The sequence below is a fragment of the Mauremys mutica genome, chromosome 6, assembly GCF_020497125.1.
Source record: "Mauremys mutica isolate MM-2020 ecotype Southern chromosome 6, ASM2049712v1, whole genome shotgun sequence".
Classification (NCBI taxonomy): domain Eukaryota; kingdom Metazoa; phylum Chordata; order Testudines; family Geoemydidae; genus Mauremys; species Mauremys mutica.
The window spans coordinates 120,824,093-120,840,445 of NC_059077.1; the positions used below are offsets into that span (position 1 = coordinate 120,824,093).

Consider the following 16,353-nt stretch of genomic DNA (forward strand, 5'->3'; position numbering starts at 1 on the left):
CTCTCAATCCTTTGTCCAGAGCAGATGCTTGTTTTGGGAGGGGGCCGTGCTTTGATTGTCATTCAGTTAGCAGTGCTCCTTAGCCCACCTCCTTAGAACTGTCTGGAAAATTCAGGGAAAAAGGAAAACTTTGGACTGTTTTTTTTCCATCTTAAGATGAACTGTAGAGCTGGTTAAACTTTTTCAAATTTTGAAATTTCCATTTTAAAAAAAAATTAAAATTTCCATGAAATGTTTTCCTTTCCTCAACCTGCTGCCCTTCTCCGGAGGGCACACTGCCTAGTGTCCTGTAGCGTGTCCTGGGCAGGCAATTTCAAAGGAGAGAAGAGGGGCTGCCTTCTACAGAGCTTAGGGTGTGTTCCCTCCACAGAGCCACAATGACCTCTCCTATGCTTCAGAAGTTAAGAGTTCTGGAGGTAGAGAAGAACTGAGCAATGCTTGGGGTTGGAATATTTATACCTAGAACTTGAGACAAGTTGCTGCTCAACTGTTACAGCTGTGTTGATCCCAGGATATTTGAGTGTAGTAATACTTTCTATGGGACCAACTTCTGTTGGTGAGAAAAACAAGCTTTCGAGCCTCCACAGAGCACTTCCTCGGGTGACCTGATGAGAAGCTCTCTGTAAGTTTGAAAGTTTGTCTTTCACCAACAGAAGTTGGTGTAATAAAGAAATTACCTCACCCATCTTGTCTGTCCAAGTTACTGCTTAAAATGGTTGTGTAACCATGTAGTTAGGCATGTGGTTCTGAGGAGGCAATACGTATGGAGAATAGAAAGTACTGGGGTAAGTAACCCCTACCCCTTCTTGTATTTCAGTCAGAAGTCCTGCCTGATCCTGCGAGATGCGGAGCACCTTCAACTCCCCTTATCTTCATCTGAAGTGAAGGGTACTCAGCACCTTTCAGGTTTTGCCTGTGATATCCAAGCTCTGAAATAAATCTCAGTTCTTGAGTGGAAGCACCTCTTTTACCACATTAGGGTTATATAAAAAATCAATGCATTCTGAGGCAAGTGGTACATTTCCTTTGAATGCCACTTCTAGTGAACAACAAAACTATTCTAAATTAAAGGAAAATTGAGGTTAGAAGCAGAATTGTAAAATTGTAATTGTGGTCTCTTCTTTTCTTTTACAGATGCTTCAGGCATGCTCAGTCCAACACTTACCAGTACCATACGCAGCATTCCCACCCCTTATTTCTAGTGATCCATTTCTTTTGCATCCTCCTCACCTCTCTCCGCACCATCCTCCTCACCTGCCACCGCCAGGCCAGTTCGTTCCCTTCCAAACACAACAGTCACGGTCGGTATGTATCATATTTTACTAACTAACTTTCCTAGAATATTTGCTGTCATCATTCAGCTGGCTTTATAGTAGAGGAAAGTGGGTGCACCTGACACTCAGTAACTCTCTTACAGGTTTTTGATGCAAAAGTCCATGGCCCATAAGAATCTGATACAAGAAATTACAATCACTTTTGTCTTATTAGTATTTTTCAGTCCACATACTCTTGTTCCTCCTCTGCTCCTGTCAGTAGAGCCTAAAGTAATGTTCACCTTTTTCATATATTTCCTGCTGCTTCTGCAGTTGTTTTTTGGGAGCAGAAGAGAAAGTCTAGTGGTCTTGGTGGAACAAAATCACAGGTTGCTTCCTAGAAAGAAATAGGAGAATGTGAGGAGTAAATTGCCCTTTCTCCTCTCCTTGCCTCCATCCAGTTACCTCAGACAGATATTTTTTAAATTGCGAATTTCGACGGACAAAGGAACAAAGCATAGTGCCTTGTGTCCTGGAAAATGCATTCCAGAGAACCTAGATATTTTTTGGAGAAGGTTATGGAGCCCTTCCACTCAGGGAAAGCTTAGGGGAGGGGGTAACAGCTCCATGATAGGGGTCTGTACAGAAGTGGAGCTTAGGTGACCTTACTTTACATATTTCACCTAACAAAAAGTGAGACTTTATAATCCCCATTTATTATCTCTTTGGAGATTGCGGACAGGCATCTGTATCCTCCTAGATGTATGTTTGGCTGTCACTTGAGAAGATGCCAGTAGCTGATTAATACATACATACAAAAGAGCAGTTTCAATATGATTAAGTGCTCAGGCCTACGCATGCCCCTTACGGCTGAACGCCTGAGTCAGGTGTGGTTTTACACTAAGATCAGGTGACTCCCGCATGGTGGGGGTTGACACCTCCTGTGCCAGGCCCACAGGGTTACAATGATGAGTGCCGTAGAAATGCCTACAATTTAAAATTTTGTTCAGCAGAACAGGGGACAGAAATTCCCATTCCCTTTGTTTCCACCCAGTGGTTTCCTCTGCTGTGTTTCATGAAGTGGGTGGCGCTATCTACCTGCAACCAGGAAGTAAAGGGGCAGTTATTGAGACAGTAGGGGGTTAAAGATTTTAAAAATTTTGAGACCAAGATTGATTTGATCCTTGGGCCGACCTTTCTTAATAATAGACGTAATATATAATATAGCAGTGCTTAAGATTAGCATATCTAGTCTCAACCACTGTTATATGCTATAAAAATTGTCTTTTGGGCTGGAACTTATGATGCTGCTTCTCTGCCCAGTAATAATTTAAAACAGAACTGAAAATCTGTTGAATTTAGTACCAGAGTGTTTGTGGGGGGATGGGTAAAGTGAGGGGTGCCTCCTACTCTCTACTGTTTCACTTATGGTCCTTTACTTTGCTGTTGGTGCCAGAGAGAGATCCACCTAAGCAGATTTATTGCCCTTTTATAGACAAATGATTGACTAGCTTCTGAAGTTAAATGCAGCAAAGTATCATTGCAGAGCTGATATTAGCGTTTTTCTAATGAAATAGTGTCACAAACAAAGCTCACCATTGTGAGGATTATTGACTCTTGTGATAGAATTTATGTACAGTCATTGGGTATAATGAGCTGGGCACCCCAAGGGAGGATTGTGGTGCCCAAGTGCAAGAGGGGAGCGGAAGCCTCTTATTTAACAGGTGATCTCTCTGCCACTAGGTAAAGAGAGTGTAAATGCCTTGTGTAAAAGTGAGACACGATTGACATGGCTATGAAAGCAACCAAGACAAGGCAGAAGCTCAGTACAGTGTATCCATACCCTGCGTTTTAGTGGCAGGGGGAGCAGGCTTTGGTGGAGGAGGGTGGAGAGAGGATAACAGTTCTTACTTCACGTGCAAACAATGAGCATTCCCATAGGAAACATTTTTAACTTGCTCAGGCATGTAGCGGAAGCTGAAGGCACCTGGAAATATGTAGATAATGGATTCTATAAGGAAATCGTAGAGAACTGGAACCATTTTTGAGATAATCTGTGGATTAGGCACCTCTTTGTACTAAAGGAGTAGGCAGTTAAGATACTGCCCACCAATATGTAGTCTACTGATTCAGAGGATCAGTATTAGAGTACTCCTGGATTCCAGTAGTGATTTTACTTAAGATTTGTTTATTTTAGATACTTATCTGGCCTCCATAGCGCCTCCCACTCTTCAGTGTATTCATTGTCACAGGCTCCCCATGAGGTAGGGGAAAGTGCAGTTATTCCCATTTTATAGCTAGGGAGCCAAAGTACATGGAGACAAAGTGACTTTCTCCCAGGTCATATAGGGTCTCTGTTGGAGCAAAGAATTGATCATGGTTTTTGTGAGTCCCAAGCTCGCATCCTGACCATCTATCCACTCTTAAGTCCTCTTACTATCGTGGAATATTTTATTGAAGAACTTACACTGACTGAAATGTTTGTGTATTTCTGTGTGCCCTTGTGATTTTCTGTGTACCCTCGTGATCATCTCTGGTTGCTGATTTCAAGGGGTTATTTTTACCGTAGACCAGGGATTCCCACCTGTTTACCATTGTGGGCTACATATGCAGCTCTCTGTGTTGTATGCCGCATCCACACAATATATATACTACTTGTATGGCCCTGAGGATGTGTCATGGGCCGCAGCTGTGTGCTGATTGTGCCGCAGTTCAGAAACATTGATATAGACTGTGGCCAGAAGGACAAAAGAACGCTGAGCCTCTTGCTAAAAGTCTTTCATTTGACGTTTCACAGCTAGTTTAATTCTAGTGCATGAGGAGAGCAGGCTGCTGCTCACATTCTTAGGGAATTACAGTAACTTCCATGTTTAATTTCCAGTTTGCAAATCTCCTGGCCTCTGAGTGTGCCTACCTGGGAAATGTTGCTATAGACTAGATAAGGGGTTCCCAAACTGTGGGTACGTGAGACATCTCGGAGGAGGCGGTACATCTGAGAAATTGTGTAATGGGGGTTTTATTAATTTTATTTTTTGCATTTTCATAATAGGCTACTCAGATAAAGCTTAAAACTCTTGGAATTTGTTATATAAAATATGGTAGTTAATTTACTTCAAGATGTACGTATGAGAACACAGATACAGAGATGCTGACAGAGTCCTCACCTCCAGTCACCATACATTTGCCCAGCAATTGTCCATCTAACTGAGCTCAGAACTTAGTTTTTTGTCAGTTGTATACATTGCACTATATCCGTACGTAACAGTGAGATAAGGACAGATGGCTAAAGACAGGTAGAGTTAAGAAGAACGCACAAAGTATCAGTGATGAGAAGGGTAGAGGCACATGGGCATTTGGTAGATCTGAAAGGTGGTACATCAGGAAAGTTTGGGAACCTCGGTACTAGATCCTTATTTAACCCCTTGAGGGATAGAGAAATGGTTGTTTTTCCACTAGTGTTGATGACAGAAGCCATGGATCCAATCAGTTACATTTCTTCTGTAAAAAGATGACAGCAACAAGGGAACACAAAGCTGTAAGTTTGTCTCATCTGTGGGGAAAAATTAACTATCCTAAATACAGCAAACACTGTTTCTTCCTAGCCACTTCAAAGGATAGAGAACGAAGTAGAACTTCTTGGAGAACACCTTCCGGTAGGAGGTTTTACCTACCCTCCCTCAGCCCATCCACCAACATTGACTCCCTCAGCCCCTCTCCAGTTCTTAACGCACGACCCTTTACACCAGGAGGTGTCCTTTGGAGTAGTAAGTATTGCTTTCAGCACTTCCCTCTTCCTCATGCTAAGCTTCTCAATTCATCAATACCCTGGCATGGGTTACTATTGTACATCACAACCCTTTTATTAAAAAAATAAAACCAAAAAATAGATTACTGAGTAAAATTTTGTTAGGCTGTCACTGCATAATGAAATTTGTTTAATCTCCATGTCTAAACAAGTCAACGGTAATTTATTAGTGACATCATTTAATGGTTTCTAATCAACATTACCTGTAGAGAGCCTGTCATGCCAGTTGCTTAGAAAAGGTTTTCTGTTCCAGCACAATCTGCTACTTCTACAACAGAAACTATACAACCATAGTGTTGAAATGCTGCACTTGTTTTGTAATGAGTTTCTATGACACTTAGGGTATGTCTGCACTGCAGTTGGGAGTGTGCTTCCCAGCTCGGAGAGACAGACACATGCTAACATGCTTAAAATAGCAGTGCAGTTGGAGTAGTCTGGGCAACAGCTCAGGCTTGCTGCCCAAATACATACCCAGGTGCTCCAGATGGATTCGTGCTCTGATGGTTAACCTGAGCTGCTGTGTATGCTGCCGTGGTTACACTGCTATTTTTAGCATGTTAGCTCAAGTAGAACTAGCATGTGTCTGTCTGCCTGAGCTGGGAAGCGCACTCTCAGCTGCAGTGAAGACATGCCCTGATTGGTTCAGTTGGGTATGGACATGTTCTACAGCAGGGTGCACAAAAAAAACATTTTTCAAGTTAAATCATGTTGCTAGTTCATTACTTCTCATTTTATCCTCTTGAATTGCTGCTGTCAGTCATCTTATGCTTGTTTCTTTAGTTTTCTGGTTGTGAGGTAAAATTTGAAATTTGTTAAAGATTTTTTTTTCTGCTAAGAAGTTTCACACTTACAATGCTTACCTGTACTGAAAAAGGCAAGTCCATGGCCTCGCTAATATCTTTATTCTGAGACCAAGTCAAACATAAATTGATAAGCAAATAGTCCATACTACATTCACAACCACTCCCATCTTTCAATACGTCAAACATCCAGTAGTTAAGAAAACTGAAATGCTTTGGCCAAGTTATACTCCTCTGTCAGGGTTTGAAGTCTGAAGTCAATTGGAGTTGTTCTTAAGTCACGTAAATGCTTTTGAAAACCCTGCTCTTGGATGCCTAAAATGGGCTTAGTAGCCTAATTTTGAAAGTGTGAACTTTTTATACACAAGAGCCAAAATCACTTTGTTAATGTATTGAAAGTGTAAATAATTTTTCACTGTTAGCACTGAGCAGTTTTGTTTTGAACTAACATTTTAATAAAAACACAATTTTAACCTCCTGATCCTGCAACCACATCTGCACATATTTCACATAAGTAGTTTCATTGAAGTCAAAGGACTATTCATTAAAGTTACATATTTTTGTAAGTTTGCGGCATCAGGGCCTTCATTTTCAGTGTCTTTTTACCTGTAGTGCCTTGATTTAATTTGCTCCACCCTGTTGCCCATCCTACTTCATTTGTGTGTGTTGGGGGGAAATAGGGTTTTCTCAAGTAAAAAGTTCAGCTTTTAAAAGTTGAGGAGGGATGGGAGCAGGGTGAGTGTTTCCGGTTTAGCTAATTATAGAAGTATCAGTTCTTCATGAGACTTTAGATTTGTTGATTTGTACTATTTTGGGACAGGGAAGAGTAATCTTTGAAGCTTTATGAAAAATGATAAATGACTCCTAAACGTTAAAATGTATCCAGGATTTTTCATCCTGATTTATTGAAAAGTTAGTTTGATGCTACTTATGTGAAATAGAAAAGAAAATGAAGTATTAAAAAGTAATTAGTCAATGGTGAGTGGCTCCATTTCTGTTTTTCTTGTATGCATTGACTTAGAAATAAGAGTAAATAAAGACACACACACAACCCATTTTGATAGTGTTGGTACCTGTACTTCTACTAGGGAGTAAAATTAAAGCTTGTTGTTTTGGAGTAGAAGTTAAGTTTTTTTTAAGGTGAAGTGTTAGTGGGAAAGAATGAGAGAGTGCTATTATGTGTCAGTGTGTCAATTTATTGTCATAAATTCTGGGTTTTATGTATGCATATATATTTATATAATTTGTTTGAAATAATTTCTCAATTAAAAAAAGGAGGATCAGGTATTTTAGGGGCCTTCTACTAATTGTAGTTCATTTGCATGGATGGCACAAACATGAAGGATGACTGACAAGGTGCCACCAAAATCCTTCAGTGATCTTTCCTTTCAATGAATGAATTATTTGATACTCTTTTAAATGTCACTTCAAAATAAGTGTCAAAATTTTAACATGTTTGCCCCATTTTCATAGCAGAGTAAGAAATGTTAGCACAAGGATACCGAGGACTAGCTTACTCCCATTCGGGAATAAACTATACTGTAAGTAGTGGCCTACTAAATTCACAGCCGTGAAAAACACGTCGCCACCGACTGTGAAATCTGATCTCCCCCCTGAAATCTGGCTATTGTAGGGGAAGGGCAGGGCTCCAGCTGCTAATCCTGGCCAGGCTGGGGAGGGACAGGACTTCCTCTTCCCCTGCAGAGGCTGCTTCAAGAGTTGGGTCAGACCCACCTCTGGGAAACAGCCTTCAGGAAACTCTGCAGCTGCTGGCTGGGACAGCCCCTGACCCGGGCAGGAGGCTACAGATCCAGCTGTCACCCACCCACCCACCTGGAGAGGCTGCAGCCCCAGCTGTCATTCCCCCGTGCGGAGAGGCTGCAGCCCCAGCTGTCATTCCCCCATGCGGAGAGGCTGCAGCTCCAGCTGTCAGCCCCCAACTGGTAACCTGCCCCTCACTACTGCGCTGCTGCTGGCTTTAGAGCTTGGCACCCAGCGGGCTGCCCGCTATGAAGGCAGTGCCACTCCCAGCAGCAGCGCAGAAGTAGGGTTGGGAATCCCACGACCCCGTACAGTAGAACTGCAACTGCCCACCCCACCTCCTTTTGGGTAGGGACGCCCATGGTTACGACACTGAAACACTGAAGTTGACTATTTTTAAAATGCTATGACTGTGAAATTTATCAAAATGGACTGTGAATTTGATTGGGCCCTACCTGTAAGGAACCTCTAGACTAGTATAGCTGTGTACATACTAAGGCTTTTGCCAGGGTAACCATATCAGTAGGTCATAAGATCACAACTCTAAGCAAGTTTCAGAGGGCTAGCCATGTTAGTCTGTATCAGCAAAAACAGCGAGGAGTCCGTGTGGCACTTAGAGACTAATCAAAATAGTTATACTAGTACTAACCCGGTTTTTAGACCAGGCCTTAGAAGGATTTTAAGGACTACTGTATTTTGCATGGGTTTCCTGTGTACGTTGTATATCTCAGCCATTTCACACGGAATGCTGGAAGCTGCATAATTAGGAATCCTTGATTTAACAAAATTGTGTTTGAATAAACATTTTAATTTTATTTGTTAATGCATTTTAAAAATCAGTTCTCATAATCCAAATTTCAGTTAATTTAAATATACTAGTAAACTGTGCAAGAAAATACTGAAGCTTTTCTTCCTCCTCACAGCCTTATCCACCTTTTATGCCTCGAAGACTCACAGGGCGCAGTAGATACCGATCCCAGCAGCCAATACCACCACCCCCTTATCATCCCAGCCTGTTACCATATGTGCTGTAAGTTTTGTGCAGCTTTTTGTAGCTTGTTAAATAACATTTTTAATGTACTTTAATTTTTAAATGATCCATTTAACATAGGCCTTATCTTGTCCTCAGCCCAACGCTATTGAGCCTGTTCCCTTTCAGGCATAGCACGTAGCAACACCTGTCATTAGTTTGCCTCAGCATTCGAATGGGAAGGGGCTTTTTTCAGCTGCCTTTCATTTTCTTACATGTTTACCTTTCGTATCCAAATTTCCCACATTTGGGCTTTGCCCATAAGCAAAAACAGTGGTGCCGCTTCCAAGGATGAACAGAGTCAAACACTTGCTGCTATTATTTTTTTTTTTAAGTGTTTGCGTCCTGTTGTGAACAGCGCTAGCGCTTCAACAAGCAAATGGTAGAAATGTGAAATTGGGCAGGGACATGTCCCAGGGTCTCTTCCTGATCCTGTGGAAGGCTATTGAGAGTTGGTCCACCTGTAGCATATAGCAAATATACTTGCATGCTAGGCTTTTGTACTTATTTTTTGTTATCCGGGTACAGGTTACGTTCTGAAATGTCCTTACAATGGGAGAAAAACTGAAGTGTTTATACTCAATTCAAATCCAACAGTCTCTACTCAGGGATAAGTTGCTTTACTTAGTTTGAAACAGTTTTATTGAAAAATAATGGAACGCTACGTGCTGTTACTTTTCTTATTGACTGAACTGTGAATCTGTTGTAGATACTGAATTTCTGTCCTGCTTCCAATCAGCCATTTCTTTAAGAGAGTGGGGAAGAAACAAAATTCAGGGATTATAATGGGCCTAGAAAACTGGGTAGGGCCCCTTTCTGCTGGAATCTGGTGGATGAAAAGATTCCACGTGCTTTGTTTGTTCTGTGGATGCTGCATCTATTTTTGAGCTGAACGTAAAATGCTTGGAAAGAGAAGATGAATATTTGTATTCCTCCCTGTATCTGAAAGACAGCACTGAAAAAGAGCTCATCGAGTTTCACGTCTTTTGTTGGATTCCCAAACCTACAGTTTCTTTCACTGTGTGCACTCTGCAGTTTCAGACTCTGCTAAATTACATTTGAATAAATAATCCAATGAACTTGCCAAGCTTTAGATCACACGTTCTTGTCAGAACTTCCTCAGATGCCCTGCCCTCCTGACTTCCCCATCACTGGTGACTTAGCAAAGTTGAGAGATTGCTGTAGTATGAGCCCAGTGAGACCAAATTTATAGTGCTCTAGAAATCTTAACTTGTGAATTTCCCTACTCTTTGCTGTAAATTTTTAACTATAATCATGAATTTTCGGCATATATATTGCTTGTTTTTAATTAAAGAAAAAATTAAGAACAGAAAAATTAGCACCCCACACTTGATCTCATTTCCCAGATGTAGAAACCCCTCTGTTTTCTCCCTGGGCTAAGTTCCTGTAATATACACACGTATATGTGAAAGTGCAGTGGGGTCTACTCAAAATGTGCAGTTGGACCAACTTGCGCACTTAATTACATGTATTTGTGTATTGGAGAACTTAGGCTTTTTGCATTGCAGAGCCACATCAAGTTGGGGTTACTTGTCTTTGGTCATTTTTTTGTTCAATCTGTTCAGCTTTTAAAATAGAAGCCAGAAGTTCTGTGCTGAATTTTAGTTATCAGTGCAATGATGCTAGTTTCTATGGGAACATTGACTTGTAGGTATCTGAGACATAACCTCATAAATAGCAATTGAAAATATTCTACTGTGTGTCTCATGTGCCATGTCTTGGAGTTAACTTTCCTGTGAGTACCTTAACTGTTGAATTGCCTGGATTCTGAATTTTAATCCTTTACTTTAATGCATTAATTTAACATTTCCATTTAATTTCTAAAGCATATTCATTTTAATAAGTGAACAAAATGGCAGGTGGAGAACATTGGGCATAACTTTGCTGAAAGAAAGCAAAAGCGTATTGTTCTGGCCAACTGTTTAATTTTATGAATAGTAAATCCTATCCCTGATTGTTCTTCCTGTAGATCAATGCTTCCAGTGCCACCTGCAGTTGGACCAGCTTTCAGCTTCGAGTTGGATGTGGAAGATGGAGAGGTGGAAAACTATGAGGTTGGTTTATGAAGTGCAAATATGTTTGGGAAACAGTAGTTAACTTAAATGATGAATTTATACTGACTACCATCTTTCCCTCAATCCTTTTTTGGCCTTCTAAATAAATGTAATGTCTGTATGTCTGAAAATAGAATCTAGAAACACTATGTTATGCCTGTTGTATTGGATGTTAAAAACTAATAAAAACACTTTTATTTTGTTCATATTTCTTTTCAGAACCCTCCCAGACTAATAATCATTAATTGCTCCATTTTTCATTCTAGATTTCACTTTTTTCTTGCATTTTAATTGATTTTTAAATATTTTACAGAAGTAAGTTTTGTGCAAATAATGTCATGACTTGCTAATTGATGTTAGCTTTACACACTAATGCTACTATTATAAGATGAATTCAGTTAAATGTGAAACATAATGGTTACAAAATTCCATCATGCACTTTGTTGCCTTAATGTTAAGGGTACTGTCATTAGTAACAAGAATTGGAAAAAAAACATACCAAGAAAGTTACAGGTTAAAAATCCCTTTGAAATATGGAAATAAGGTATAAAAGTTGTGAACTGGAAGAGTATATAAATATGCAAATACCATTTCAGTTGATGCATTTTCCAATACAAATATTGGTGTGAAAATAAAGCAGTAAACCATCATAGGGTGTGCGCTTAGATGGCTTATTGGTTCAGGATGTGCATTGGTAACAACCTAATGTACAACTTGAAGTAGCTTATTGCTATTAGAGTACAGCTTTGTTCTTTTTAAAACCATTCTTCTATCTCAGTCCTGGCACTTGGGTTATATAGTTCCTCCCAGCTAGCAGATGGACAGTGATATGTATTAAGCTTTTCTTTTCTCTTCCCTCTCCTTCCTCCCACTTCTCTCTATTTCTGTTCCCCAGGAACCTCGCTGCCTTATTAGTAACAGATAGTGGCAAGACAGTTGCTTTAAGTTTTCAGTTACTTATTGAAACAGTCAAACTGCAACTCTAGTGAGGGTTTTTGTTTGCTCTTGTTTGTTTTTTCCAACAGAAAAAAGGCAGCTGTGCTGAGAGGGAAAAATGAGAGGGCAGTTAAAAGTTGTTTTCATAGATTCACAGACTTAAGGTCAGAAGAGACCATTATGGTCTAGTCTGACCTCCTGCACAATGCAGGCCACAGAATTTCACCCACTCACTCCTGGAACAAACTCCTAACCTAGGTCTGAGTTATTGAAGTCCTCAAATCGTGGTTTAAAGACCTCAAGGTGCAGAGAATCCTCCAGCAAGTGACCTGTGCCCCATGCTGCAGAGGAAGGCGAAAAACCTCCAGGGCCTCTGCCAATCTACCCTGAAGGAAAATTCCTTTCCCGACCCCAAATATGGCGATCAGTTAAACCCTGAGCATGCAGGCAAGACTCACCAGCCAGCACCCAGGAAAGAATTCTCTGTAGTAACTCAGATCCCACCCCATCTAACATCCCATCACAGACCATTGGGCATATTTACCTGCTAATAATCACAGATTGATTAATTGCCCAAATTAGGCTATCCCATCATACCATCCCCTCCATAAACTTATCAAGCTTAGTCTTGAAGCCAGCTATGTCTTTTGCCCCCACTACTCCCCTTGGAAGGCTGTTCCAGAACTTCACTCCTCTAATGGTTAGAAACCTTCATCTAATTTCAAGTCTAAACTTCCTAGTGTCCAGTTTATATCCATTTGTTCTTGTGTCCACATTGGTACTGAGCTTAAATAATTCCTCTCTCTCCCTGATATTTATCCCTCTGATATATTTATAAAGAGCAATCATATCTCCCCTCAACCTTCTTTTGGTTAGGCTAAACAAGCCAAGCTCTTTCAGTCTCCTTTCATAAGACATTCCTCGGATCATCCTAGTAGCCCTTCTCTGTACCTGTTCCAGTTTGAATTCATCCTTCTTAAACATGGGAGACCAGAACTGCACACACTATTCCAGATGAGGTCTCACCAGTGCTTTGTATAATGGTACTAACACCTCCTTTTCCCTTCCTCTGCCTCTCCTTTCCCTTGATCTATCGCCTCAGTTCTGTGTCCTTGCAATGGTGCAGTATTTCTAGTGTGATATGTGCAAGCTCCTCTGAAGCAGTTGCCATGCCAGTTAAGACAGTAGGCTGGGTTCAGGAGATCCAGATTCAGCTTTGACTTCTGCCACATATTCCCTTTGTGAATTTGAGCAACTCACCTAATTTCTCTGTGCCTCAGTTACCCTGTTTCTGAAGCTGTTTGCTGCTTCCTCAGCTCACAAGGGTATTGAGGATAAATTATTTATGTGGGAGAAGTGAAGTGTTTTGATATCGTGCTCCATAGCGAAGCCTGTACATGAATAAAAATATTCTATTGAAAGAGTCTGCCCAGTTCAGTGTGACTTCGTCATTCCTTGGAAGCTCTCAGCACGTAATCTCCTTACCTGAACTCAGCTAGGCAAGAAGTGGGAGCCAGAGGTAGTGTCCCTTTAAACTATAGGTCAGCCAGGCAGCAATATGCAGTCAGATTAGGCAACTGTTTCCTCTGATTATTCATATTATTTCAGCTTTTTTCTGTCTAAAACAAAATATTTATCATGCTGTGAATGCAGCTGCAAGATGGATTAAGAACTGGGTCATGAAGATTTAGATAACCTGAACAGAGCTTTCTTATGCAGTTCAAAAAGTGCTTACCTGGGATCAAACTCTGAAAGGAATGTTTCCAAGAGCCTGTAATTGTGAGGAAAGGGGCGATCAAGATTCTCAATCCCTCTTGCTAGCACTATATAGTGGGATAGTGATAACATTTTATGTCAAAAAAATAAATACATTGCAGTTGTAGGGGAGCCGGAGCTTCTGTGAACAATGAGGTTTTAAAAAGCACAAACTCCGCTTTCTGCAGGCGCTGCTGAATTTGGCAGAACGATTGGGAGAAGCCAAACCACGAGGACTGACAAAAGCAGACATTGAACAGCTTCCATCTTACAGGTTCAATCCAAACAACCACCAGTCAGAACAGACTTTGTAAGTGCATTGCTTTTGCCTCTCAGTTTAAATTGCATTCTAGGTCATTTTGATCCTTCTAGGTTGGAGGAATCCATAGTAGCCAGTATTGTAACACAAGTGCTCAAAATGCACATCAAATGGTATGTGCCTTTTTAAATTTTCCAGCCCAGATGATAATTACCCTGACTTTGAAAGCTCATACATTCCTACTTGAAATTTGGGGTGTTTTAAGGTTTAAAATGATGAGTGGGTAAACTTGGAACATTTTTTAAAAGTTGTCCAGTTATTTATTCAGTTTGTTACATTAAAGGGACATTGTCAACTTGAAATTTACCCTATATCAAAAGTGGTTTCAGGCACTGTTCCTACCTCTGAAAGCCCTTGCCAGTTTTTGTGGTTTACACATTTTCCTATCAATCTGTTTATCTGTTCTATTTGGAAGACCACATAAACAAAAGGAGAAAATGGTTATACATGGGAGGCAGTGAAAGTGACCATACACAAAGTGCTGTCAGATATATAAAGTAAACAAACTGGAAGGGGAAAAAAAAACCTTTTTTCAGTCTTCTAGTTACAACAGTCTTAGGTATTACTTGTAACGAGAAGTAGGGAATAGATTTTCAGGTGGAAATGTGATTTTTACTTTAAGTTGATGATGTTTCAACCATGATGAATCTGTTTTAAGAAAACATATGACTGTACAGAAATATAAATTAAAAGGGGAATTTCTAAAAAAGTAATTTGATCCAAAGTTCACACTTTTTTGAGGGGGGGGGAGAAAAGTGGCAACTCATAATTAGCCTTTTTATATATATTCATATTAAAAAAAAAACAAAAAAAACCCCACCTATCCTAATATTAAAACTGAATTAAAAGTACTTAAGGGGTTTACACTGACTAATCTTCAGCAGCTCATTGCAAACTTTAATATTCGTATGAACTACTGTAACAAAATCTTGCTTGTACTCTTGATTGGGGAGGTGAAGATCCTGTGTGGTGGTAGCGTTAGCCCTTCCCTATGCTAAGGTTTGAAGCCAAGGTAAGCGGCATTGGAACAGCTCTGTTTACACTGGCACAGCTGGTCTACATGAGAGGTTTGTACTCATGCCGCTCCATCAGGGTAGCTACTCCTCCTAAAAACCCCATTGCAAGCACAACCTGTAAGTTGTCTATAGAATGCCAATTTGTTGTTGTTGAATAGCAAATAACTTCAAACTCTGCAATCTTTTTTTTTAGGTGCGTAGTATGCATGTGTGATTTTGAGTCAAGGCAGCTACTTAGAGTCTTACCTTGTAACCACGAGTTCCATGCCAAGTGTGTCGATAAATGGCTTAAGGTAAAAAAAAAAAAAAAAAAAGTTTCAGTGAGAATTTATAATGGCCTCATTTGTAGTTGTATTTATTTTCAGTTGCATTTCATCTATTGTTTCATCTCTTATTTTTCCTTTCTGATATTTAGGCTACAAAAGCCAACAGACTGAAAGTGCTGCCTCCTTTTGCAATAACATTATTTTCTAGTAGTTGATGAAGGGAGATTATGTGAAATCTATATCAAAACTAGTGTCATTAAAAAACTGACATGAAGAGAATTATCTTGACCAACAAATTTAGTTCATTTTCAGTTGGACACAACCATGCCTGTATTAATATAATTTTATGATAAAGTAGGAAAGTTCAAAGTAGAGTGGGATTTGTGAGTGGTTTGAATACTGCTTATGTCTCTTGCTTAAGCAGGAATTGATATTAAGTGAAAGTGAAACTACCAAAAATCTTTCTAGCTCTTTATATAAATGTAAAGTCTGGGAGCAGGGAGAAAAATATATAACTGGTCAAATTTCTCACAAAATTAAGGCTTTACACATGAAATAAGATGTATATCTTTCAAAACAAGTTATTTAAAAAATGTGAAGAATCTAAAATCAGGACAACGCCATAAGATCAGAGATTAGGACAACGCCATACAGAAGGTGAAAAGTGCAGGGTACAATTAGTTAGGTAGAAGATGATATACAGAGACAGATCTCTGCAAGCTGCATTATCCAGACCTACTGCCAGCAAGGTATTGTTTCCCATCTTGTCTCACATTTTTAGTACTTTGTTCTATTCTGATTCACTTATTCTCTATTTTAATCTTTGCCATAATAGATCTCTGGTTATAGCAACCCAAATGAGAGAGAGAGAAATATGAAATAATCATTAGTGAATAATACAGCCACTGTTTTACATTGTATCTGTTTTAAGATGCATTTTCTTAAAAACATGGCACAAGTGTCTAAGCTGTCTTGTTGCTTTGCTGACAGGTGTATTCTTATAGATCATACATTGTCTAACATAGAGAGAGTACTGAGCGTCAAGAAAATAGCTGCTTTATCATGCTTACTGCAGAATATCTTTAATGTGGTAGTCAGTAATAGTCTGATGAATATACCTTCTCTTGGGTAATGAGTTTAATACTAAACAAATGTGCATGAATAAAAGAGATTGGGATTTAGAGGCATGCTGCTAGATCAGATACTCATGCTCTGAGATTGTGGAATGGATACCCTAAATTAAATTTAGGGCCAAACGTAATGTCAGGTAGTCTAAAGCTTGTACAAAACCGAAGACCAGTAAAAATGTTTCCATACATTTATTTAAATTTCCAATC

General features: G+C 39.8%; 1 protein-coding gene across 3 annotated transcripts in view; it reads left to right on the plus strand.

The window, feature by feature from the left end:
• Positions 1 to 16,353, plus strand: part of RNF38 (ring finger protein 38) — a 205,108-nt gene that overhangs the window by 165,562 nt on the left and 23,193 nt on the right. For all 3 annotated transcript variants that reach the window (XM_045020743.1, XM_045020745.1, XM_045020746.1), the window contains 6 exons: positions 1,135 to 1,305; positions 4,856 to 5,017; positions 8,543 to 8,649; positions 10,640 to 10,724; positions 13,604 to 13,725; positions 14,944 to 15,043. In XM_045020743.1, coding sequence (XP_044876678.1) covers positions 1,135 to 1,305; positions 4,856 to 5,017; positions 8,543 to 8,649; positions 10,640 to 10,724; positions 13,604 to 13,725; positions 14,944 to 15,043 — 747 coding nt within the window. The remainder of the gene's footprint in view (positions 1 to 1,134; positions 1,306 to 4,855; positions 5,018 to 8,542; positions 8,650 to 10,639; positions 10,725 to 13,603; positions 13,726 to 14,943; positions 15,044 to 16,353) is intronic.